This window comes from Betta splendens, chromosome 1 (assembly GCF_900634795.4).
Source record: "Betta splendens chromosome 1, fBetSpl5.4, whole genome shotgun sequence".
In the NCBI taxonomy this organism is placed as follows: domain Eukaryota; kingdom Metazoa; phylum Chordata; class Actinopteri; order Anabantiformes; family Osphronemidae; genus Betta; species Betta splendens.
Genome location: NC_040881.3, coordinates 16,642,618 through 16,665,782, shown reverse-complemented (window position 1 = coordinate 16,665,782; position 23,165 = coordinate 16,642,618). Strand labels below are relative to the sequence as shown.

Here is a 23,165-nt window from a genome sequence, read left to right as displayed (position 1 = left end):
ATATGTTTTCCCCCCTGTCAATGCTTCCCGGGTTATACTTGAATCACGTCAGTTTGTATCATGTTTACTTCTGGACTGTGTCCTTCACCCTGATGCCAGTAATTGCTTCCCCCCCTTCTCTTTGTGTTTCTGTGCTCGTGTGTCTACAAGGGAGGGACAGAAAGAGGAGGTGACGGAGAGACAAGAGGTGTAAGGAGTTCAAGGCAGTTTGTGTGTGTGTGTGTGTGTGTGTGTGTGTGTGTGTGTGTGTGTGTGTGTGTGTGTGTGTGTGTGTGTGTGTGTGTGTGATTCAGCATAGTGACTATGCGTGAATGGAAACCGCCAAAATGACGAAATAATGAATAAATGAAGAATAAGGCTGGTGCAGGAAAAATATTAAGACCTCATTACAGTGAGTCACAATGAGATCTTTATTATTCAGTACTAATGAAGGTGTTGCGACACAAAATATGAGCATTGACATTCACACACACTTTGTGTTAACAGGTGGGGATTGATTGGACTAAGTTTAACTATTTATTAACTAACTATATATTACCATCATGTTATCATTGTATTACTGTAAGTGGTTTTGATATTGAATCATCTTACTTTACATGAGTGTACATTTAAAACAACAATGAAAGCACTGTGCTCAACAAACTATTTGATCATGGAACGTCAGAAGGCACCAGCGCCTAAATCACGGTCGAAGCTGCACTAATCACATTTTTTGGCCTCTGGGGGAAATAAATACACTAAAAGACTAAACCACAAGATGAAAAAGAGCCGCCATGTTATCACCAAGTAAAAAGAGGCTGTTGTCTAATTAGAGACAAGGAGTTTCATTAGTTTGGACGTGAAGCTGTGCTTCTGAATGCGTAGCTGCACAGTGACGGCTTCGTGTCTATAGGGAGTCGTTGACCCGGTGGTGAATATCCATCTCAGCGATCGCCAGCCTCAGAAATGCAGACACGCAGTGGACAGACCTGTGCTCTTCACACACAAACGTGTGTTTTTTTTGTGTTGGACATTTGCTGTTGGTTGTTAACAGCAGTCATTAGTTGACAAAATGTTGACACTGGAGTGAATCAAATTTTTTAACAATGAAAATTATAAAGAGAAAGGAAAATATAGAAAGTAGAAGTATTTTTTTATAATGGATATTTTAATAATGTATAATTCCCTGTCTAGGAGGTACATTGTGGCTGGGCAGGGACTTTACCATGTGTTTTATGCCTCTGCAGACAGAGAAAACTGGATCCTGGTTAGAAGCTGTTTCATGTTTACTAAACTCAGTGTGAGTGTGAGCCTTTATACTTTTATCTGTCATCCTTGTCCTTCATCTTATTCTCCATCTTCCTTTGTCTCCGTCACTGCTCTTCTTGTCCCAATCCTCCTCCTTCTCCTCCTCCTCCTCCTCCTCTTCCTCCTTGGCTTTCCCCAACAACTTCCACCATCTCTTTCTCCTCTTGTCGTCCTCCGTCTTGTACTTGAGTCTTCTGATAGGATCAGTGGCACTGCGCAGGTTCAGCTTATCAAACTCCTCATTAAGCATAAAGCTTCTCTCGACCAGCTCCGCCGATTCCTGCCAGTTCTGGAAACAGTCAGAGCCGTAGAGACAAATGTCCTGCACAGCGTTTGGAGAGAGGACCGAGCCATCGGGACGGAGGACCAGCACTGTAGGAACGTCCTTCACCTTGAACATGGTTTGCAACTCCCTAAAACAGAAAATCACAAAAAATACAAATGTGCACAAGACGTAATTTAACTCGACCAATACAACAAACAAACAACACAAGTTCTCTCTCTCCTTTCATCCACTTACTTTCTGTACGGGTCCTCAAAGCCCAAAAACAAAACCTTTTTGTGCAGCTCTTTGAGAAATCGTTCTTGCTGCTTCTCTGATTGATCCAAACTGCAGAGAGGAAACGGAAGCATTAGGCTTGAGAATCAAGAACACAATCATATCTATTTCTGCATCACAGAGGCACAAACATAGAGACCTGATGTAGATGAGTGCCAGCAGTTTGGGGTATTCGATAAAAAACGGGTCTTTCAGCCTCTTAAAAAAGTCGTTGAGGACAGTGACAAACTTCTGGCACTTTTCACACTCAGCAGATGCAAAGAAGAGCATCAGGATGCGGTTTTCCAGGATCCCGGTGATCTCACGCTCTGTGTTGAGTTCATCTTGGTCCCAGTTATTCTCTACCAGAACTTGGTTCAGGAACAGGTCCACCATGATGAGCGACAGGAACAGCAAAGGCTGAAAGCCCTCTGTAGAAAAAACATCAGTCAGTCCACCATTTGCTTTGCTTCTATCGTGCCATCTCATTGAGTGCAATTTTAATAACAACACTGGGAGCTGAACTTTACATTAAGCTGTAATTTTCTGTAGTTTCCACAGTGACTTAAAAAACAAAGATAACAAGCAGCTGTTTAAATCTTGGTGCACAGTAGCAACACTCTCATCGCTGTGGAAATAAACATTCATCACTAAAAAGGGAACTAAAGAAAGAAAATAGGTCCAAAGGCATTTAAAGTTTAGGAATGATTGTGTATTGAATTCAATATGATTGACATCTATGTACCTGATTTTTTTCCCCAGTGATTTAATCACTGATATTTATGAACATTACTCTTTACTGTATCTCTTTTAGTTGAGGAGAAATGAATCAACACAATATTCCTGAAATATATTATATAAATTTAGAAATATGGCCCTAATAAAGCTCAGTTACTAAATACTGTAGGTCTTTACAATAGGTTTTGTAGACAAAAGCATTCCCAGTCCACTGTGCACAGTGCAGCAGAGCAGCGCAGGCAGCAGCTGGCTGGGATGAATTGGTCTTATAAATCAGTTTTAGGAGTCATAAGACTCATGAGTCTAAACAAAAAAAAAACATGTAAGAAATAAATTCTAAATGTAGAAATACAGCTCATATCTAACAGCTCAGAAATGTGCTTTGTCAGTCTGGCCCAGCCTTTATTTCACTGTCACAGCAGTCGCTGCAGGCTGAAAATTGACAGCGATAACCTCACAAATTAGATTTGGCTCTTCGCTCTGAGCTGTGCCAGATCTATTTGAGACTACAACTCTGGACTCAAACGTCCAAGGCTGATGTAAGAGAAATACGCTTGAAATGGAGCAGCCCTGAAAGACGAGGATTTGCGGTAAGTCTCAGAAAGGTCAGGACGTGAATCCTGTGTTTGGAAAAGTTATTTCACAATCATCCAGCTCACTTTTTGAAGCTGATCGATCGCACCTGATACTAGCAACACTGCCTTGTTGTGTTAGTTGCTAATTTAATAGGCCATCAATCTTTATAGGAGCATGGGAGCTGAATAGAACACAAGTAATTCACCTCACCTTGAAACTCCTCGACTCCGACGACTGAAGAAATATATCCAGAGTTCCCGCTGCCTCTCAGGCCATTGTATTCTTTCCTTGACTTTTTGTCTTAGCTTTTAAATCCTGTGAAGTTTGATTTTAGTGGCAGCTTTCGCTGCCTCTTCAGCTTTCTCTCTGTGGTTAACTGAGGGAGATTACATAGAGCTGGAGGTGTGGCAGGGCTGTAATTCAGGGGTAGAGGTTGCTTCTATGTGTGGGTGGCTCACACTCAAGCTCAACATTTGCAATCTTGTTACTTTAAATCGGGGTGAAGGAAAGGAGGGATGAAGAAGGAAAACAAATTGGATTGCAAAGGGAGGACAGAGTTGTAGGTCAATCAGTGAAGAAGAGAGAAGGGGAACGTGGAGGCATCAAGTGAGGCCTTCAACCTTTCCTTCACAACCAAAAGATGCTAGTTCAAGTCCAATGTCACTGTTTTAGCCCTCACACAATATAATGAGTCTTTTGCATCTTGTTATTGAGGCGCTTTGACAGCCAGATGGAGGAGTGAAGGGAATGAACTGAAAAGTCGATAGTCTGAGTCGAGCCTGGTTTTAGTAAACTCCAGCAGGTCCTGCTGTAGAGAAGTGGCTATTGATCTGCAGGGGCTTTTGCAGAAAGTGCCTGGTTAATCTCTGAGAGGTGCAGTGAAATAAATATAGAGGTGGAGAGAGCGAGATCTAATAGGATTAGTCTGAGTCACAGACTGACGACTGTCACAACACGTGGCTGCACATAAACACACACGGCTTCATTGGTGGCAATGTGAAATTAGCACTGTTGTCTGGTCACAAATTTTATTATGTCTCTCTTACTGATGAAATATTCACAAACGTATTTCCCATTGTGTTTACTGCTAATTAACTGCAAATAGAAAAATACGCAAGCAAAACAATTCATTATAAAAGTTTTAATTGCTCTTCGATTATAAAACGCACACAGATAAGAAACAAATATAAAAATCTGATCTCTATTCATTTAAATTTCTGATCTTCAACAAACAACAGCAACAACAGCTGCACGTTTGTGGTAAAACTCCAATATGCAGTGAGAGAAAAGTAAAGAACTAAACCAAACTGCTGCTGTCAAAGTGTAAAGATTAAACATATGAAAACAATTATACATTCATGAGTGAAAAAAAGAAGAGTCAAGTATTACCCTCAGAAATGTATAATAAATTACTCTGGTTACTTTGGTCTAAACTATACAGACTAGAGTTTATGATCACTGATCACTTGGATAAATGTGAGAGGCAGCTTTACAAAAGAGCAAAGCAGCAAAACTATTCAATCTTCTGCACAATGATATACTTACAGTATATTTTAGTTTTTGTGTCTTCATTTTTGAGCTCACTGCTTGAGAGAAAATATAAAAAAATAAGAAAAATCATTTGGTAGACATCACCACAACCAGTACAGGTGGTGACAGGATAGCAGGTACTGGAGCAGAGTTCACATCGCAGTATGGAAACCACTAAGACTAAGCTCAGCAAGTAATACTATGTTTTTATCCCTACACTCTGATACAAACCCAAAACAGCTTGTAAAACAATACTGGGCAACTGGGCAAGGATGAAATATAACTGGACCAGGCTGTGGTCAGGAGGTTTGTGTTGGATGCAATAAATAAAACCAAGAGCGGCAACGGACTCTTCAAGAGTTAAGTCGACATGTAACCTCCTGTCTTCAGAGGAAGGTTGCCTAGCATCTCTTTTCTATTCCCTCTCCCATCACAGCTTTGTTCTATGTCCCTCTTCTTAATCTCTGAGTACCAGAGTCCTCTCCCCATCTCTTCATCACAGCTCATCACGTGCACTCCAGTTTTCCAGTTCAGACTGTAGCACATCAGAATTCTCAGCTTCGAAGCTCAGCTTCTCCTGCTCATGTGTTTTCCTTGATTTGGCTCGGTCCCAGTCGGTTTTCTTGGTCTCGTTGTCCCAAACTACTGATGTTTCTGTGTCACTGATGTAGCCCTGGTCTCCCGTGTAATGGGTTGGATACACCAGAAGAGGCTCGGCGGAAAACGCACGCAGGTCCCGCCGTTCAAAGTGCTCCATGTAGTCCAAACTGAGGAGAGCAGAAGCGGGATGTGATTAGATTAACAAGAGTGCTAGAGGACAGGCGACAGAATCAAAGAGAAGAGACGGCTAGAAGAGAAACAGAGGCAGTGGGGCTGCACTCACATTGGATGTTTATCGTACATGACAGGGAGGAACTCATCAACAGGAAGCATCTTGGTCAGAGGCTCAGCCCTGAGAAGCTTCTGAGCTCCTCGTAACGACAACACGTAGCCTAGCGTCCAATAGGAGTAGTCGGCCTCAACCACATTGTGTATGTTTGGTAAAGACTTCTCTGGATGGTCCACCTGCATCCGCTTCCGCCCAATGTAACTGTACAAAAATGACACAACATCAATGAAAGAGAAGGTTTTAGGAATGTTTAGGATGTGTAGGAAAACCAGCACAGACTGAAGTAACAAAGGTTTAGTATTTCAGACTCCATCCATCATTTTAACCCCCTTTTTCCAGGGTGACTCTAAGTTCATGTTACACTAGTAACGGTTTAAATATGACAATAGAATTTTCATTAGCCATTGGCTTAGTAACACAACATCAATGAGCCTCTGTCACTGTTGCTATGGTGAGGAGACAAATCGAAATCACACCAAATGAAAAACCCACTGTTGGTACAGTTGGTTAGAAAACAGAAGCAGTGTAGATTCTTGATTAAGCCGAGTCACGCTGCTAAAACTTGAATGTGAGAGAATTTTACGCTCAGGACTGGATGTATCCTATTAAATCACTCTCTCTACCTACATGGTAATGTCTTTTTATCAAGGTGAGAGGATGATAAACCCGTTCTCTACATCCTGCTCACTAAGGCGTCACTCACATGAGATCCCAGTCCAACCTGTGCACTGTCACCTCCTGCAGCAGCGCTTGGAGACGACGCCTGAAGAACACTTCAAAGCGGAGGTCATCCTCGATGACCAGCGAGGTCTGCAGACCACGCTCCACTATCTGAGCACACACAGATGAATTTACAGTATCACTGCACTGGTGACAGCCTGCTGTGTTGTTTTTGTAATTGTTTACCATAACCAATCACGTCTGATCCCAAACATGACAGAATACAGACATACAGTACATGTTATTATTACAGATCTAGAGGCACTTATTAGAGCCAGATTCCCTGTGACAAGTGTATTTTTCAGATTGCTGAAAAAGCACATGATGGAAACCTATGAATAGCCCACCGCACTGAGCCCACTGCATTTTGCGATGTATAGGTAGGCCTAGAGGCCTGATCCCTAGAGCTCACCTCCTTCCAGATGTTGTAATGCGACAGGAAGCAGCCCAGTTCACCCTTGGTGAGGGGTCGTCCATGATAAGGGTCTTTGTAACCTGGCAGCATCTTAATTCCCATAGATTCTATATCAGACTTGTTCAGAGCTCTAACAGGAAGACACGATTACAAATAATTAGACATACAAATGTGATATGAGTGTTGCTTCACAGTGTAGAGTTTAACACAAAAAAATATTTGAAACATACACTATTTAATGCAAGGTTATGCAGTACTGCATATGCAGTAGATTAAGGGTACATTTCCCCCACGAGCTACAGCTACAGTATGAGCTGAGGCTATCTTTAAATGCCCCCCTGCTACTTTTCACCTGATTGTTTGTCTCAGCCGTGTCTCCCAACATCAATCTGCACCACAAGCTGCAGAGGCACAAATCAAAGGCACAGGCAGTGGGGGAGGAAGAAGATGAGAAACGTACTTGCCATCCACAGCAGCAACAACCTTACAGCTGATCTCCTGCTCGTACAGGGTTCTTAGCATTCGCTCGCGACGGTCAGTTCTCCGCACCAGGTTTATCATAAACACCTGGGTGTCCAGAAACACAAAACCTCATGTCCACGCCACAGCTCTGGTATATGTGTGTGTGTGTGTGTGTGTGTGTGTGTGTGTGTGTGTGTGTGTGTGTGTGTGTGTGTGTGTGTGTGTGTGTGTGTGTGTGTGTGACGAGAGAATATGTTTACCTCATCAAAGCCCATCTTGTTAGGCTGCTTGGGAGGAAGAGGCAGGAAGCTGGAGGGCTCCAGTGGAGGATTATTCACTTTCAGGGAGATAAAAAGAGGACGGTTACAAACAGAAAACAGTTTCTAACATTTACCATAACAAACATTTAGAACACTGGGGAGGATATGTAAAACTATTGCTGCTGCTGCTGCTTATTATTATTATTATTATTATTATTATTATTATTATTATTATTATTATTATTATTATTATTATTATTATTATTATTATTATTATTATTATTATTATTATTATTATATTTGCACATTTTGTTGTTTGATCATCCTTGCAATATAAAAATTAATGCTGTGCAAAGAGCAAATCCTTAAAAGCCTAAATGATGACACCTTGTAGGATTAAGATTATTTGGTATTTGCTGGCTGTGCTCCGTACACACGTCTTATTTGTTGAGCAGTTATTGATTAGTTTATTGATCATAGAGTATGTGGCGTGAACTGTTGTAAGTTACTAGACACACCCCCTACCGCATATTTGTCAAAAACCACATGATGGTCCATTATCCAAAGCATGTAAACTATTGATTAAAAAGAACTGTAAGGCACATGTTCATGACCCAATCACTTTGGCTCTTTTCTCAAATGAAAAATGGATTTCACTCAACTCTGAATGAATCTGCTTTGTCATCTACAACGGAGAAAAACTTCTAAACTTATTGTCTTAGTATATGTGTGCAAATGAGTAAATAAAATTCTTTGTGAACCTATTTAAAATGCAGAGATACTGAGGCGGACCAGATTGCAAGGAAACATGTGATAAAGCGCCGGCAAAGAGAACTTATAGTGAAGTAGTCTAAGGAATACAAAGGTTGCGCTTTTGTTTTTCTTAAACCGCCATGAATTTCTGTTATAGAATGTGGTTTCATTTCAATAGTAATACTGTACTGTATCCCATGCTATCCTATTGAAAAAGCATGTATACATTTAGATCAGTATGGTTCAAATGACAGTGAAGCAACTCCTCATTTTGGTGGCACTGGCCAAATAACAACGCAAAAATGCAAATCAAATGTTACAGATGTTAGATTTACTACAATTTGCAAACATGTATTTAAACTCTGTTGTGACCTTTGTCCTTAGTTGAATGTTGAGGACAACTGCAATAGGATTGGCTGAATATTTATGTGAAATTGGTTCACATGTACTCTATATGAATTCATATTAGACTTCCCTATATTTCACAAATTAACAGACCCTGGTAAAGCCAAGGAGACAAACCAGCTGGTGTTCTGTCAACCAGGCTCCTTGTCAATACCGAATTTTACTAAAAAACTAAAGAAATAAGAATAAAATTACTTATATTAATAAGGTAATGGCTGTAAAAAGCTGTAAAAAGCTTTGCGCCATGACAGGACAATGTACATCATATCCGCAGCACACAAAGAAATGCCTTAGGACTTTCATGCAAACTCACCCATGACCTCCAGGTGCGTATGTAAGAAGCTGTCTGCCTCATCTTGCAAAATAGCATGTGTGCGCATCGGCACTGGGAAATAACCATACGTTTCTTTGTTGCACACATACATCTGCACATCTGAGAAGGAGAAATATGATGGAAAGTGTTTAACAGGCCAGTCGGATAGTGAATCTGTGTCTCTTGCATTTGTCTCACCTGCCATGCGCGCTGAGTAGGCAAAGACGATGACATCATCCACGGCCCAGCTGTACTCGGGGTGGGGCGGGTAAAAAGCCAGCTGACGGGATGCCTCCTTCCGTAGGTCCAGCAGGTAGGTGGAATGCACCATGGGCACAGGGAAGCAGCCGCGACGCTGCTGTTTACGGATGGGCATGTAGGCTGGAGTTCGCTTGTAGTAACCCTGAAGGACGGAGCCCACGATGGTTTGACGTTAACAAATTTGGCAGATAATAATTTGACAGGTATTATTAAATACTGAATTAAAATAACCGACTCCCGAAAATGTGTTTGAACTGTAATGATTTAACAATAATTGTGACGCATTAATACAAAAATGTCCAATATCACGTTTATGTAACCTAGAAATACTCTATAATTACTGTTAATGACACACCAGCTTATTCAATCAAAAGACAGCAGCAAGAGAGTGAGGAGGAGCATCTAAACCAGCAAACCAGCAAACTAAACCCCTACTTTAGACAAACATGGCATTAAATCAGCATTCCTCTTCCCAATGCAGCAATTATGTCATTTTACTTTACAATTGATAGGATTTTGTACATCACTCTTACACACAAATGACAGACGAACCACAAACACACAAAAACATCCATTATTCTAATTAATTAATCCTCCAGAATTCTGAAGCTACTTATCTCACAAATCTCGTTTCTTCATTGCATTGAAACATAATCAGCTAGACAACCTTGAGAACTCAACTATTAGAGCTGTGTTCTGTCCAGTCCCTGAGAGAACACCAACAGAGAACAGGTCTAAGGACGCAGAAAGAGACACAAACACACACCAGGAAGACGGCACTGAGGGAAGATGAAGGCAACATCAAAGGATGATACTAAAATCTCAAAGCTGCCTGCATGCGACCACTGCTGATTCTATTCTCATACGAATCCTGCTGCATAAGCTATTATGTCAGTTGAAAATCAAAAGAGCTGATTTTAGGCTGTTATTTAAAAAACATACAAGCATTTATCATGATGTTAAGCTTTTTACTGTGTTGATACTTAAGGTAAGGTTTATAAAAGAAACTGTAAAAAGAGTTGAACATCTGTAGCCAAGGTTTAATTGTGAAAAAGTGTGATGATCAGGCTGAAGCATACAAAGAAGCTGTCCATGTTCTAAAAAATTTTTTTGATTTAAATTTTGGGGGGGTTTCAAAATATTGTGCTCTAGTTGAGGCAGCCAAAACAACAGCGGAAGGCCAAACATCCAATAACACCTGTTGTTTGAGCAATCGCACTGTGTACAAATGTGTCAAAACCATTGAACAGCAAATGCACTTTTGGGGGAGCTGCCATTAATTCATCAAGTCATCAATTATTGCTGGTTAATGAAAATAAACGTTTAAACAGTGAGCGAGAGACTCTATGTCTCTGTAACTTAAGAAGTCAAAGTAATTACAGTACAATGGTCCCTGGTTTAGACTTACCGCTTGTTTGTATGGTATAGTACGCATATGCAAACTTATCACACACACGAATGACATGCTTACAATAACAGCAACAGTATTTGTGCAGCAGTCAAATTCACAATTCCCTGCAAAACTGTTTAAATACAATACAAAACGTGACATGTCACAAGAAATATGAAACTTTCTCAGTCACTGCTGTGGTTTCTGTTGCTCCCCTACTTTTATTTTACTGTGGGAAAGTGACACTGACAACAGCTAACAACATAATGTGCCCTGGATTTAATAATAAGCAAATCATCGTTTTGAACCCACGTATAAAATCTGAGTAACAGCCTTACAGACACTACTGGGGGTGGAGTGGCACCTTCAACACTCACTACAGGGACATTCTTTTAATTTTTAATTTTCTTTCAGTACTTTCCTTCACCTTCTGGCTGTTGCAAGTGCTGCTACATTATTGAGTCAAACACCCAAGCTGCAAAGCATCTATTAAGTAGGGTTAGTGCTGGTATACAAGTGTTAAGAGAATCTGCTCAAATAAATGATCTGCAGTACCTGTGAAGTCATGCCGCACCAGAAGTTGGAGTATGCAGCTCTGGACTCCAGCATGGGAGCCACAATGGTCTTGTTCTCTCTCATCAGTTTCCACAGCACATCCTGGTTGGTGAGCAGGTTGTCACAGTCGACCACCTGTAGACAGAGGAGAAGGGCGCAATATTGACAACAATCACGCAGAAGCACATAGAAAATGTCACCTGCTGCCACTAAATGATTGATTCAACCACAGCAACATGGTGTGATCACAGAACAAGCAGCTCCTTCCTACTCGAGGAAAACAACAGACCGCACTTGTATTTGCAGACGTCTGTACCTTGTTCTGACGGGTCTCCAGAAAGATAAACAGAGAAATGCTGTTCCTGATCTACGGATGCCAAAACTAAACATTTAATCTTTGTGGATGTTTGCCTCAGCCGGTCTCACCAACAGTAAGGGCTGTGGTCTAATAATAGAAGGCTGCTCCCAGACAACACACATTTTCTTTCTTTCTCAGCCATGAAGCTCGTTCATGTGTTTTCATTCAGCTACAGCAGTCAGCTTGAAACGGATTGTAAACTGGCTTCACTCTATTCATAAAGGCCTCCTGGCCCAGTCATGCAAAGAGAAAGCTAATTAAAAGACAAGATCAGATTTAATCAAAACATTTTTATAAAGGCTCCTATGTTACTTTAGTGCTGTCAATTTCCTTTCCTCTGTAACAGACTAAGCATCACGTTCTCATCTACTTCATTTCTGAGAGTGCTTTGGACCACTACTACAGTCAGCTCAGCACAGATCTGACCCAGTGTCAAAGACATCACTGAGTGCGCATAATAAAAGAGGCTTATGGAGCAGTTGAGTGGCTGATAACACACCAGGAGGTAGTCGGCCCAGATCTCACGCGCCGTGTCCAGGGCTGCCTGACGAAGCTTCATTACATGTTCATAGCGAAGATTATTCCAGTGCTTAGGCCCCTCCTCGTCATCAAAGGAACTGAGAGGAACACGGACAGAGTCATGAAGAGACCGTACATACGTAGCACATGCACACGCACACATGCACACGCGCACAAAAAACACACGCACGCACGCACGCACAAAACACAAAGACACACACACACACACACTGACTCTACGGCACCTGGGTTCATCTTGAGGTCTCCACTCCACATAGTGGTAGTAGCTCTGCACTTTGATGAGCCAGTCCCTCAGGATGGCGGTGGTGTTATCTGTGTTGTGATCTGTCGCCACCCTGTGGGAGGATTAAGGGAACCATTAGGAGAATCTACACAAAGCATGTAAGACAATAAAGCTACATTACTTTGACATGACAACACTGTATATGGAATAAATATTCTTCCAAAAGACAAGATTAATTTCTGTTTTCCAGAGGTGATTTCTTAAACACAAAGGGACACAATACAAACAGCATTGTCTTTCTGATTTTCATTTTACCATGAGCCAACCTCATTAAAATGATTTCTTAGACAAAAGCCGTTGATTCCATCTTTATTGAGTCGCATTGAGCTGCTGACTACATTCTGCACACCACTGCTGTCCCTGTGTAGCTGCCCTTGGTATCAAAAAAAATTCACAGGAGAGTCTCTAACGGGTGCGGTGAGTTTATTTGCTGGTGTCATCCACAGAAGTTTGTCCAGCAACACTTGAGCATCCTTCAAGCACCGTGAAAACTAAAAATGAACAAAGTTGCTGCTTAATGGTCACTCACATTTAACAAAGTGCAAATAAACTCACATATATCACAGTAACACACATGTCTACACATAAATACAGAATATAAGCTCTGAATAAAGCATGGTAATACACACAAAAAATGACTAATGTGCACCGCTGCATAAGCACGTGAAAATATTTAGTCTCCCAAAGAACAAATATTACAAACAACGTCAACATTTAGGGTTCTCTAAACTTTTGTTTGCTGATACGGTGAGTCAAAATCACATACCTCGCTCCGCTTACCAAGGGTGCAATAATTAGAAAACGTGTTGAAGTCTTCGATCTTAGCATCGCTAGCTTGACTGACACACACACGGCATCTGAGATTAAACTTGAAGAAACCTGAAGGCAGTGAGTGCCGTAAATCTCCATGCTCGGCACATGGTCTGGGGTGAGGCTGCTTCAATTGAGCCACGCCCACAACGAGTAACTGACATTACCTTTGTGGTCATTTACACTCCCACCAAATCATGTTATGATACTTAAAATAAGTAAAGAAAAACAACACAATCATAAATGATTTCTAGTCTACAATGAAGGACCACAGGTGGTGAGTTTCAACGGAGAGAATTTGTGATAACATGTTACATGTCTGATGTAAGTGCCTGAATGAACTGTTTGCCAATTATTAATTTTCCATGAGAAGTACTAACTTTTGGATAGGACGTTCAATAACCGATGGTTTGAGAGAATGGTCGTATTTCTTTGTCGGCCTACGATCTCCTACTCGTACCTTTACTCGACGAACTAGACCATCAGCAGATTCTGTAGTTTCAACCACTCGTCCTAACTGCCATTGGTTCCTTGGAAGTGTGTCTTCCTTGATAATGACTATGTCATCCACCTTTAGGTTACGCCTGGGTACATGCCATTTTTGCCTTGTGGACACATTCAAAAGATATTCTTTCTTCCACCTACTCCAGAACTGTTCAGTCAAATATTGTACTCTGCGCCATCTCTTTGCAGCATACATATCCTCTTTTACAAATTTTCCAGGAGGTGGTAAAGCAACCTTGGATTTCATCAAAATGAGGTGGTTTGGCGTCAGTGGCTCTGGAGAGCTGGGGTCATCGATTCCATTAACAACCAGTGGGCGACTATTAACAATGGCCATAGCCTCATAGAACAGCGTTCTGAGGGAAGCGTCGTCCAGTCTGCCTGAACATCGAGCAGCCGTGAGGTTTAACACACTGCGTATGGTTCGAATTTGTCGTTCCCAGATTCCACCTGCATGGCTAGCTGAAGGGGCATTAAATACAAACTCACACTGCTTATCTGCTAGGAATGCCTCTAGGGTCTTGAAGTCACATTGTTGGAGTGCTTCTTTGAACTCATTTTTGGCTCCCACAAAGTTTGTGCCCTGGTCACAGTGTAATTGAGAAACCGCTCCTCTGAGACTGATGAAGCACCTTAAAGCGTTAATGAGAGCATCTGTGGTCATGTCTTCAAGCATTTCTATATGGACTGCTCGGGAAGACAAGCAAGTGAGGATGAGACCATACCTCTTGCACTCTTTACGGCCCTTCTTGATGATAAATGGGCCAAAGCAATCCATACCACAGTATGTGAAGGGTGCTGAGACTTCTACACGTTCTTTGGGAAGTTCTGACATACGTTGCTCCTCGGTTGAACGTCGAAGCTTTCGGCACTGTACACATTTGTGTATGTATTTGGCAATTGATTTGCTCCCACCAATGACCCAAAATCCATTTGCTCTGATTTCCATCAAGGTTTGATTACGGCCCTGGTGACAAATCTGGTTGTGGTAATGAGACAGGATCAGCCTTGTGACATGGCTGTCTTTTGGGAGAACGACAGGGTGTTTAAGCTCTAGATCAAGGGATGACGCTTTCAGTCTGCCTCCAACACGAATAAGTCCATCATCCAGAATAGGGTCAAGGCGAACAAGAGGACTTGATCTCGGAAGACTATTTCCCTTACGAAGTAGCCTTAGCTCTTGGGAGAAAGTGTCCTGCTGAACAAGCTTAATCACCACCTTGGCAGCCTCCTTACGTTCTTCAACAGTCACAAGTTCGCTTTGGTGTTCCAGCTTGCACCCTAGTCTCTTGATTCTGGCAACCACCTTAATGAGCCTTGTCCAAGTGGAAAACCGACTCAGGCGATTCAAAACATCTCTTTGCTCGCTGACCTGTGTTGCAAAGGCTTGGACTGATTTAACTTCTGGATCGCCAACAAGCAACTCAGTTGGTGGATTAGGCGCTGGGAGAACCTCCTCTTCCCACAAAAACCTAGGCCCTGAAAGCCAGTTAGTTGAAGAGATGTCCTTTGCATGAAGACCTCTAGAGGTGTGATCAGCTGGGTTTTGTGTAGTGTCGACATAATGCCACTGACTTGGGTCTGTGTTGGCTCTTATCACTTGAACACGGTTGGCTACGAACACATGAAATCTTCGTGCTTCATTGTTGATGTATGCCAACACTACTTGGGAGTCAGTCCAGAAAAATTCTCTGTCAATTTTCATTTCAAGTTCAGTCTTAAGCACAATACTTAGTTTTGCTGAAGTGACCGCAGCAGAGAGCTCCAGCCTTGGGATACTGTGGACCTTGGTAGGTGCAACTCTTGCTTTAGCCATCACAAGGTTACAATGGACTTGGTTGTTGTTATTTTTATATCTGAGGTAGGAGCATGCACCATATCCCACGTTGCTGGCATCTGAGAAGTGATGCAATTCCACTCTAATAATGTTATCAAAGTCTTGAGGATGATAACATCTGGGTATGGTGACTTCCTTTAACCTCTGAAGACCACATTTCCACTCCTCCCACCGTGGCAGCAAGTTCTGAGGAAGTGGGTCATCCCATCCGTTGCCTCTGCGACATAGCTCCTGCAGGATACACTTTCCACCCAATATGAAGGGAGCCAAAAACCCAAGTGGGTCAAAAAGAGAGGCCACGACTGACAGGATAGTACGCCGAGTTGGTGGATAATGCTTCACATCAATATTGAAGCCAAATGTGTCATCTTCTATAGACCACTGTATGCCAAGTACACGTTCATTCTGTGTCATATCTGGGTTAATGCTGAGAGGTTCCGTAGTTGTGGCCCTTTCTGAAGGGGATACACAAGACAGAACATCCCTCTGGTTTGAGTTGAACTTGTGCAAACGCAGACCTGCACCTTTGCATAACTTCTGTGCTTCAATGATTAGATTCTTGGCTTCTTCAATTGATTGCACGCTCACCAGACCATCGTCTACATAGAAGTTCTTCTCAATAAAGGCTGAGGCTGAAGGAAAGTTATCCTTGTGTTGTCGTGCCAGGTACTTAAGGCCAAAGTTGGCACATCCAGGGGAGGAGGCCGCGCCGAAGAGGTGGACTGCCATCCTGTACTCTTTTGGCTCTGATTGCAGCTGTCCATCTTCCCACCACAGGAGTCTCAAGTAGTTGCGATGTTCAGGCGCCACGTAGAATTGGTGAAACATCCTTTCAATGTCGCATACTACAGCAACTGTTTCTTTCCTAAAACGACAAAGAACTCCTACTAAGGAGTTGATCAGATCTGGGCCTGTGAGCAGTGAGTCATTTAGGGAGATACCACGGAACTTTGCTGAGCAGTCAAAAACAACTCTTACTTTGTCTGGCTTCCTGGGGTGGTACACTCCATGGTGGGGAATGTACCACAGAGTCTCTCCCTCTGATATTGAAGGGGCCAGCTCTGCATCACCTTTGCTTATCGTTTCCTCCATGAATGACGTGTAATGATCATAATACTGCTTGTTTGCTTGTAACTTCTTCTTCAGGTGTTGCAACCGAACCAACGCCAGCCTTTTGTTATTTGGTAGCGAAGGTGGACTACTACCCTTGAAAGGGAGGGGCATCTCATAGTGTCCATCTTCTCTTTGTAGGATGCTGTTGCTGAGGAGTTGTACAAATCGAACATCATCTTGCGACACGTATTTGTCCTCATAGCTCCTTTCACTAAAGTCAGATTCCAGGACCTTTAAAACATCAGTTGCAGATGGCAGTGGAACTTCCTTCACTGAAATTCTGTGCACTAGGCTCTGGTGCCCTTTCCTGTCTAGGTGGGGATTGGTTAAACCTATAATGCTCCAGCCTAGTACAGTTCTTTGTGCAAAAGGTTCATTTTCATTACCTGTAATGACCTCTAAAGGTGCCAGAGCTGATGGGCAGTTATAACCAATAAGCAACCCTACCTCACAGTCTTGAAGTGGGGGCAGCTGATTTGCTAAGTGTTTGAGGTAAGGCCACTGCAGAGCTGTCTTTGTTGTAGGAATGTGAGACTTATCAACAGGAATGAAGTTTCGCGTGTAGGCTTGCTGTAGTTGGATGGACGTTCCTGTGTTGAATCCCCGAATTTGCAGACCGCAAGCAATTTTACTTGTGATGACTGTGTCGGCAGCTGTCATTGTGCTAAGTCTTAGCTGCACTGCTTGAGTGTCTACATTCAGTTCGTCCACTAGATCCTCTAAGATGAAAGTTGAATCACTCTGTGTGTCGAGCAGGGCGTAAGTTAAAATTTCTCTCTGAGGTTCCGCTGCTGATGACACAAAGACAGGGACAATACTTGAGGTGGCAGAGCTGTGCTGTGTGATTGCATGGGCCATAACCTTGTGAATCTCTTTGCTTGAATTATCTCTTGCAACAACAGAACTGCTACTTATTGGTTCTACAGGCCCATTGTTTTCTCTGTGCAAGCATGTTGGGTGACGTCGACCGCACGTGTTGCAGGTGTGTCGCCTTTTACAGTCCTTGGTGTTGTGTCCCTTCCTTAAACACCCAAAGCAAAGGTGATTTTCGTGAATGAAAATTCTCTTTTCATCCGTAGTCCTTGCTGCAAATGTAGGGCACTTAGCAACACCATGTGTTTCATCCTTGCAGACTGAGCAGGGTGGTTTTGACCTCGAGTTTGAGGGTCCTGGTAACTTAGAGGTGGAATTTCCCAGTTGAACACTTGTTCTGAGTGCTTTGGCTCTCTTTGGAACTCTCTCATCTGTAGTTCTAGTGTTCATCAAGAATGGGGAAGCAATAGGGTTACAAGCTATCCGTGCTTCTCTCTGCATGAACTCTGTAAACCGTGCAAAGCTTGGATAATCTCCCTGTTTGTCTAATTCCTCCACGATGATTCGGCTCCATCTGTAGACCAACCACTCTGGCAGTTTTCTGAGGAGTTTGTGATTTTCCTCACAATCATTTAGGATGGCCAGACCCTTAACATGGGGTATAGCCTCAGCACAGCCTTGGAGGAAGTCTGCAAAATCCCTGAGTGCAAGGGGGGTCATTTGCCGCTATTTTGGGCCACTTTGTGAGCTTGTCTCTAAAGGCCCTTTGGATAATGAATGGACTTCCATACCTGTCTTGCAGGACTGTCCAGGCACCATTATATGCATCTTCTGTGTTTCGGTAGAAAAATCCCTTCACAGCCTTTTGTGCTTCACCTGCAAGATAACTTTTTAAATAAAGCATTTTTTCACTAACTGGCAAAGGCTTCTGGTCAATGAGAGTCGTGAAGGATAACTTCCAATCTAAAAACTTTAAAGGGTCCCCAGTGAAGACTGTGGGTTCTGGAACAGGCAGACGGTTTAAGGTGAGTGAGCTTGCAATTGCCTGGGCCAAGCTGACTGCATCCTGAGTTGATTGGGCTTCCAATGTTGCATGCTGACGCTGAAATTCTGCAGCTTGTGGGTTTAGTGGGGTCTCTATTTTAACATTTTGGCAACTAGGTAGTATTTTGTAGTCAGACTCTTCTTCGTTATTCTCAACACTATCAAAAATGTTGTATACTCTTACTCTTGCTGCTGCTACCTTGACCTCATTTTCTGCTTGCATTTGTTGTAACCTTAGTTGCTCATCTTCAAGTTTTGATTTCATTTCTGCCTCCCTTTGCCTAATTTCAGATAGCATTTGTGATTCTTTAAGTTTCCATTCACTTTCCATTTTATTTAACTTGGCTTGTTGGGCTTGTATTCGTTGCACAGCCTTTGCCTGTTCTAATTTGGCTGCAAGGTCTGCTTCTGCGTCTGCACGTTTGGTGGAGGACCTGGAGGTGATGTTTGAGTCACTGTCTGAGCCTCGTGCCGACTCTGAAATTACTGTTTCTGTATTTGTGTTGCCAAAAACAGATCCATACTCTTCTTTATTTAAAACCATCCTCACTCTTTCCTTTTCAAGTTGATCATTGAAGGCTTCATCTATACTCTCTAGTCGCTTACTGACAAGTTCACAAGTCTCAGCTGTCAGAGTGACACATGCATCCATTCTCTTGACAATGTCTGGAGCAGAGGTGTGGTTACGTAGAATTGTCTCATAATGCTTCTGTACAATGGCATGTCCAGCCTTAATGTCTCTTTGGCTTTTACCAAGGTCTTCTAGTGAGCAATAACTCTTCAGTCTGACTCTAATCTCTTTTGCTGTTTGCTTCCAAGAGTCATATGCCTTATTGAATGCCTTTTCAGTTTTCCTTGCTTCCTGTTCATGCATCTCCTGACCCTTCTCTGTTAAGCGTCGCTCACGAGAGCTGGACCTGACCTGTTGCGCTTCCAGGAGTTTGTCTGTTTCCACAGGCGTTAACATTTTGTTTGTACGTCTGCACTGCGAGGTTAATTATAAAACTTGAGTGTTTTATGTCTGGACTCAAAGTAGTTGAGAGATGGTTTTAACTTATTGTTAACACTATGTCACATCACTCACATCAGACATTTACACTTAATGGACACCCAAGATTAGCAATCACACACAGTGTAAGCTCACAAATAAAAATAACAGACGTTTGGGCCTCAGACCTTTGGATCTAATAGGATGTTGCTGATCTAAGATACACTATTACTTTGCAAGACTGAAATTATTTAGGCTTTAATCCTGATACTCATTACTTGTATAACTTACTTTGGATTGCCTTACTGAAATGAGCAGGTGTAAATGTTCTTATCTTGTGTTTTTCTGCGTTGCTTTATACACAAGTGTGCCAAAGTTTCTCACTGCAGCTGTAGCATCCACGCAGCATGTTGTAGAATCTTGCTTCCATGGCAGATGAAGCTGCTCGTAGAAGACAGGTGGATAGCTCAGATGTAGCGTCGAGTTTTCACTGTAGCTGCCCTTGGTATCAAAAAAAATTCACAGGAGAGTCTCTAACGGGTGCGGTGAGTTTATTTGCTGGTGTCATCCACAGAAGTTTGTCCAGCAACACTTGAGCATCCTTCAAGCACCGTGAAAACTAAAAATGAACAAAGTTGCTGCTTAATGGTCACTCACATTTAACAAAGTGCAAATAAACTCACATATATCACAGTAACACACATGTCTACACATAAATACAGAATATAAGCTCTGAATAAAGCATGGTAATACACACAAAAAATGACTAATGTGCACCGCTGCATAAGCACGTGAAAATATTTAGTCTCCCAAAGAACAAATATTACAAACAACGTCAACATTTAGGGTTCTCTAAACTTTTGTTTGCTGATACGGTGAGTCAAAATCACATACCTCGCTCCGCTTACCAAGGGTGCAATAATTAGAAAACGTGTTGAAGTCTTCGATCTTAGCATCGCTAGCTTGACTGACACACACACGGCATCTGAGATTAAACTTGAAGAAACCTGAAGGCAGTGAGTGCCGTAAATCTCCATGCTCGGCACATGGTCTGGGGTGAGGCTGCTTCAATTGAGCCACGCCCACAACGAGTAACTGACATTACCTTTGTGGTCATTTACACCCTGTGTTTGATATTGCCTTATTTATGAATACAGGAGTTATTATGCTGCCACTCAAACAACTGTCTCACTGCAGAAGCCCCGGTTTCTGCTCTGCTTCATTCATCACTGCAGTGAGCTCATCTCTCTACAGAAGCAGGAAACCCAAAGCTTCCACTGTGTGTTGTATATGAATATATGTTTATATAAAATGTAGATATTCCGATTTTAAATTAAAGTAAACGAAACCCACTGGTATGAGACAGAGTCAGAATCAAAGTGATCCTACATTCTTTACATACATGTCTGATGGGTTTGTATCCTGGCACAGTATTCTTTCAGAATGTTACAGGTTGTACAATAAATGATATGTAGTTAGAACATGTTCATACAGTCAATACATACAAATATGATTAATCAATAGTAAAAATTTAAAAACAAACAGTTGTTTGTCATTTACAAAGCACACATGCCTAACATTTGCTGGGTCCACCTTTTTAATTATACTTTTTTACAATATAATACTATCTATACTGATTTTTAAAACTTGTGTCCAAAAAACACATTTTATAATATCAGTTTAGATGTTTCCCCTAGGATCTGGGCAGTACTGGAGCAAAGCTATACATCACTCACGCCAGACGTGGACAGAGGAGAACAGAGACACACAATAGAGGCTGAGAAGGGGAAGCAAGGCATTTGTCTGCTGTCTGCATTGTCATAACAAATCTCAGAGAGAGGAGAGGGAGAGACAGAGTGAGCGAGCGAGCGAGGGAAAGAATGTGTTAATAGCCGGAGCAGCGATGGACCTTGTGACAGTCGGCACGCTGCGGCTGTTGGTTCTCGTCTGTCTGTGAAGTGGTCACACGGCGGTGCCACCCCGACACCTGCATGTGAGCGGCTCACCGATCTATCGCTTCGCCCTCTGCGGACCTGTCTAGCTTCTCCCCCCTCTCTTTATGGCTGCTGCGGGGTTCTGAATGAGCAGCCGTGGAGAAAAGGAGATTTATGGAGCGTATACGTTGGGGATTGCTCGCATTCCAGCAGCAGCCCAATGTCTAACGCGTACGAGTGAGCTGAGGGGTGAACATCAGAGATTTATGGACGGATAATATCCATCTTGCATGTCCTGCAGACCCCCCGCTGGGCATTTTGTCTGCGTTGCCTCTGTCCTAGGGATCGTCTGAGCCTGTCATGCTCATAACTGCACCGTCAGGTGGACAGATGGAAGCTCACATTCTGCATTTCAGTTATATTCCAGTTCTCCTGCCCATAGACATGTGCTGTAGATCAAAACAACCACACAAACGCGATCCGAACTCAATCCACATGTGTATAATTACACACATCTGGAATGTTTAAAAGGCACTCACAGACTGGATTTATTCAGAAGCACAGATCCTCCTCCGATCAAAGTTTAACCCAAACTTTGCTACTTTTGTACTTTTTTGGGTCACTAGACTGCCAACAAGTGTTATGCAGCCAATCGGGTCTGAATGAAGAAGAGGAAGCGAGAACTGCTGAAGAGGAATGATCTGGAAGGCTGGAGACTCAGCAACGCGGGGGGAGATGGGGGGAGGGGGGGAGGCGATGACACGCAACATCTGGAACTGAATGGAACTTTTCACGGACACGGCTCCGCTGGCGCTCAGTTCAACGTGTGACGTGGGCTGCGCCTCGGCGAGACTCCCAGCGTTTATTTCGTCGCCGAAACGTTGAACCGTGACGACAAAGCGCTCGTGCATTACGTGCATGACACTAATCCAACGGCACCACCTGGCCGCGCGCACCACACGCGCACAGCGCTTTCCTCTATCTCTCAGTTCCTATGACATCACACCGACTCTTAAACCACACTTTGTTGCACTTCTTTGAAAGTGTAATGTGCCCAACTTACTTCTAATAGAAGCTTTATTACGACTTATACTCGCCTAATTTTCCAGCTTTACCGCGACGCCACTCACCACAGCGCGATGCGGTCCTTCGGGTACTTGAGACGCTCGATGGTGCCGAGGAACAGCGGCAGCGAGTGCGCCGAGTTGCGGCACACGAGCGCGATGACGACCCGGGGGGCGAGGAGGGAAGACTCGGGGCTCCAGCGCTCCTCCGGGAAGTAGGGTCGGCTCGGGTGCGGCAGGAGAACGCACAGCAGGGCCGGGAGCAGCGAGGTGAGCCGGAGCATGGCCGGGGAGAGAAGGTCCGGTGGTGACGCGGCGCACGGAGAAGAAGGGCGCAGAGGGTGTGGAAGCCGAGCGTCCCCCTGTTGTGTTATGCCGACAGTGAAGACATGGCGCAGGAGCTGCCGGCGTTAAAGGGCAGGTCTGGACTGGCTGTTCCGGGAAGACTACCACAGGGCACGTGCTCCGTGCCTCGTCAACACGCTTTGAGTAAGTTATGGACAGTAGGGCAGCTCCTTCATTAATTCAACCAATAACGTATTTTACCCGACAAAGCCCAGTGGCTCGGTTTTCAGTAAAATGGTGTCCTCCCCTTTAAGAACAGCTCCAGATGTAGGAAGCAGGCATATGGGCGTATCCATGCGTTTTTACACGCTTGAGGCCATCGAGAGAGGACTGTTGGAATTCAGGCGTATCTGTGTGAAATCATACTGTACCATATCATAAAAAAAATATTTTTCGCCTACATCCAGGTTAGGAGTAGTTTTATTACACATCTCTATGGA

At 43.1% G+C, this 23,165-nt stretch overlaps 4 protein-coding genes across 6 annotated transcripts; all 4 read right to left on the bottom strand.

Annotated features, from left to right (window-relative positions):
* Positions 1 to 1,126: 1,126 nt before the first annotated feature.
* LOC114852071 (nucleoredoxin-like protein 1) lies at positions 1,127 to 3,885 on the bottom strand. Its single transcript, XM_029144133.3, has 4 exons — positions 3,350 to 3,885; positions 1,986 to 2,256; positions 1,808 to 1,897; positions 1,127 to 1,700 (listed from the first exon to the last, which is right to left on the bottom strand). Exons 2-4 carry the CDS (start codon positions 2,219 to 2,221, stop codon positions 1,322 to 1,324), a joined length of 705 nt encoding a protein of 234 aa, XP_028999966.1. The 5' UTR covers positions 2,222 to 2,256; positions 3,350 to 3,885; the 3' UTR covers positions 1,127 to 1,321.
* Positions 3,886 to 4,265: 380 nt separating this feature from the next.
* colgalt1b (collagen beta(1-O)galactosyltransferase 1b) lies at positions 4,266 to 23,089 on the bottom strand. The gene is made up of 12 exons (XM_029143340.3): positions 22,447 to 23,089; positions 12,215 to 12,325; positions 11,950 to 12,067; positions 11,093 to 11,227; positions 9,085 to 9,289; positions 8,887 to 9,006; positions 7,416 to 7,492; positions 7,154 to 7,260; positions 6,691 to 6,823; positions 6,262 to 6,389; positions 5,553 to 5,759; positions 4,266 to 5,436 (listed from the first exon to the last, which is right to left on the bottom strand). The coding sequence occupies exons 1-12, from the start codon at positions 22,662 to 22,664 to the stop codon at positions 5,166 to 5,168; spliced, it is 1,830 nt and encodes a 609-aa protein (XP_028999173.1). The 5' UTR covers positions 22,665 to 23,089; the 3' UTR covers positions 4,266 to 5,165.
* On the bottom strand, positions 12,340 to 17,320 carry LOC129604298 (uncharacterized). Of its 2 annotated transcripts, none has more exons than XM_055510097.1 (2): positions 13,054 to 17,320; positions 12,340 to 12,764 (listed from the first exon to the last, which is right to left on the bottom strand). In XM_055510097.1, exon 1 carries the CDS (start codon positions 17,195 to 17,197, stop codon positions 13,439 to 13,441), a length of 3,759 nt encoding a protein of 1,252 aa, XP_055366072.1. In that variant the 5' UTR covers positions 17,198 to 17,320; the 3' UTR covers positions 12,340 to 12,764; positions 13,054 to 13,438. The 2 variants fall into 2 exon arrangements, with proteins under 2 accessions (XP_055366072.1, XP_055366070.1); XM_055510095.1 differs by having other exon boundaries at positions 12,341 to 12,764; positions 13,040 to 17,320.
* On the bottom strand, positions 17,395 to 22,364 carry LOC129604300 (titin homolog). 2 transcript variants are annotated; one of them, XM_055510104.1, is made up of 2 exons: positions 20,277 to 22,364; positions 17,395 to 20,001 (listed from the first exon to the last, which is right to left on the bottom strand). In XM_055510104.1, the coding sequence occupies exon 2, from the start codon at positions 19,359 to 19,361 to the stop codon at positions 18,018 to 18,020; it is 1,344 nt and encodes a 447-aa protein (XP_055366079.1). In that variant the 5' UTR covers positions 19,362 to 20,001; positions 20,277 to 22,364; the 3' UTR covers positions 17,395 to 18,017. The 2 variants fall into 2 exon arrangements, with proteins under 2 accessions (XP_055366079.1, XP_055366080.1); XM_055510105.1 differs by having other exon boundaries at positions 20,291 to 22,364.
* Positions 23,090 to 23,165: the final 76 nt, after the last annotated feature.

Coding starts and splice junctions, on each gene's coding strand:
- colgalt1b (XM_029143340.3), bottom strand. CDS start 22,664: ATGCTCCGGCTCACCTCGCTGCTCCCGGCCCTGCTGTGCGTTCTCCTG. Junction 9,290..11,092: donor GGTGCGGCATGACTTCACAG/GTACTGCAGATC, acceptor TCCGTCCTTCAG/GGTTACTACAAGCGAACTCC. Junction 7,261..7,415: donor ACAAGATGGGCTTTGATGAG/GTAAACATATTC, acceptor CTGGACACCCAG/GTGTTTATGATAAACCTGGT.
- LOC129604298 (XM_055510097.1), bottom strand. CDS start 17,197: ATGACAGCTGCCGACACAGTCATCACAAGTAAAATTGCTTGCGGTCTG.
- LOC114852071 (XM_029144133.3), bottom strand. CDS start 2,221: ATGGTGGACCTGTTCCTGAACCAAGTTCTGGTAGAGAATAACTGGGAC. Junction 1,898..1,985: donor CTGGCACTCATCTACATCAG/GTCTCTATGTTT, acceptor TCCTCTCTGCAG/TTTGGATCAATCAGAGAAGC. Junction 1,701..1,807: donor TTTGAGGACCCGTACAGAAA/GTAAGTGGATGA, acceptor TTTCTGTTTTAG/GGAGTTGCAAACCATGTTCA.
- LOC129604300 (XM_055510104.1), bottom strand. CDS start 19,361: ATGTTAACGCCTGTGGAAACAGACAAACTCCTGGAAGCGCAACAGGTC.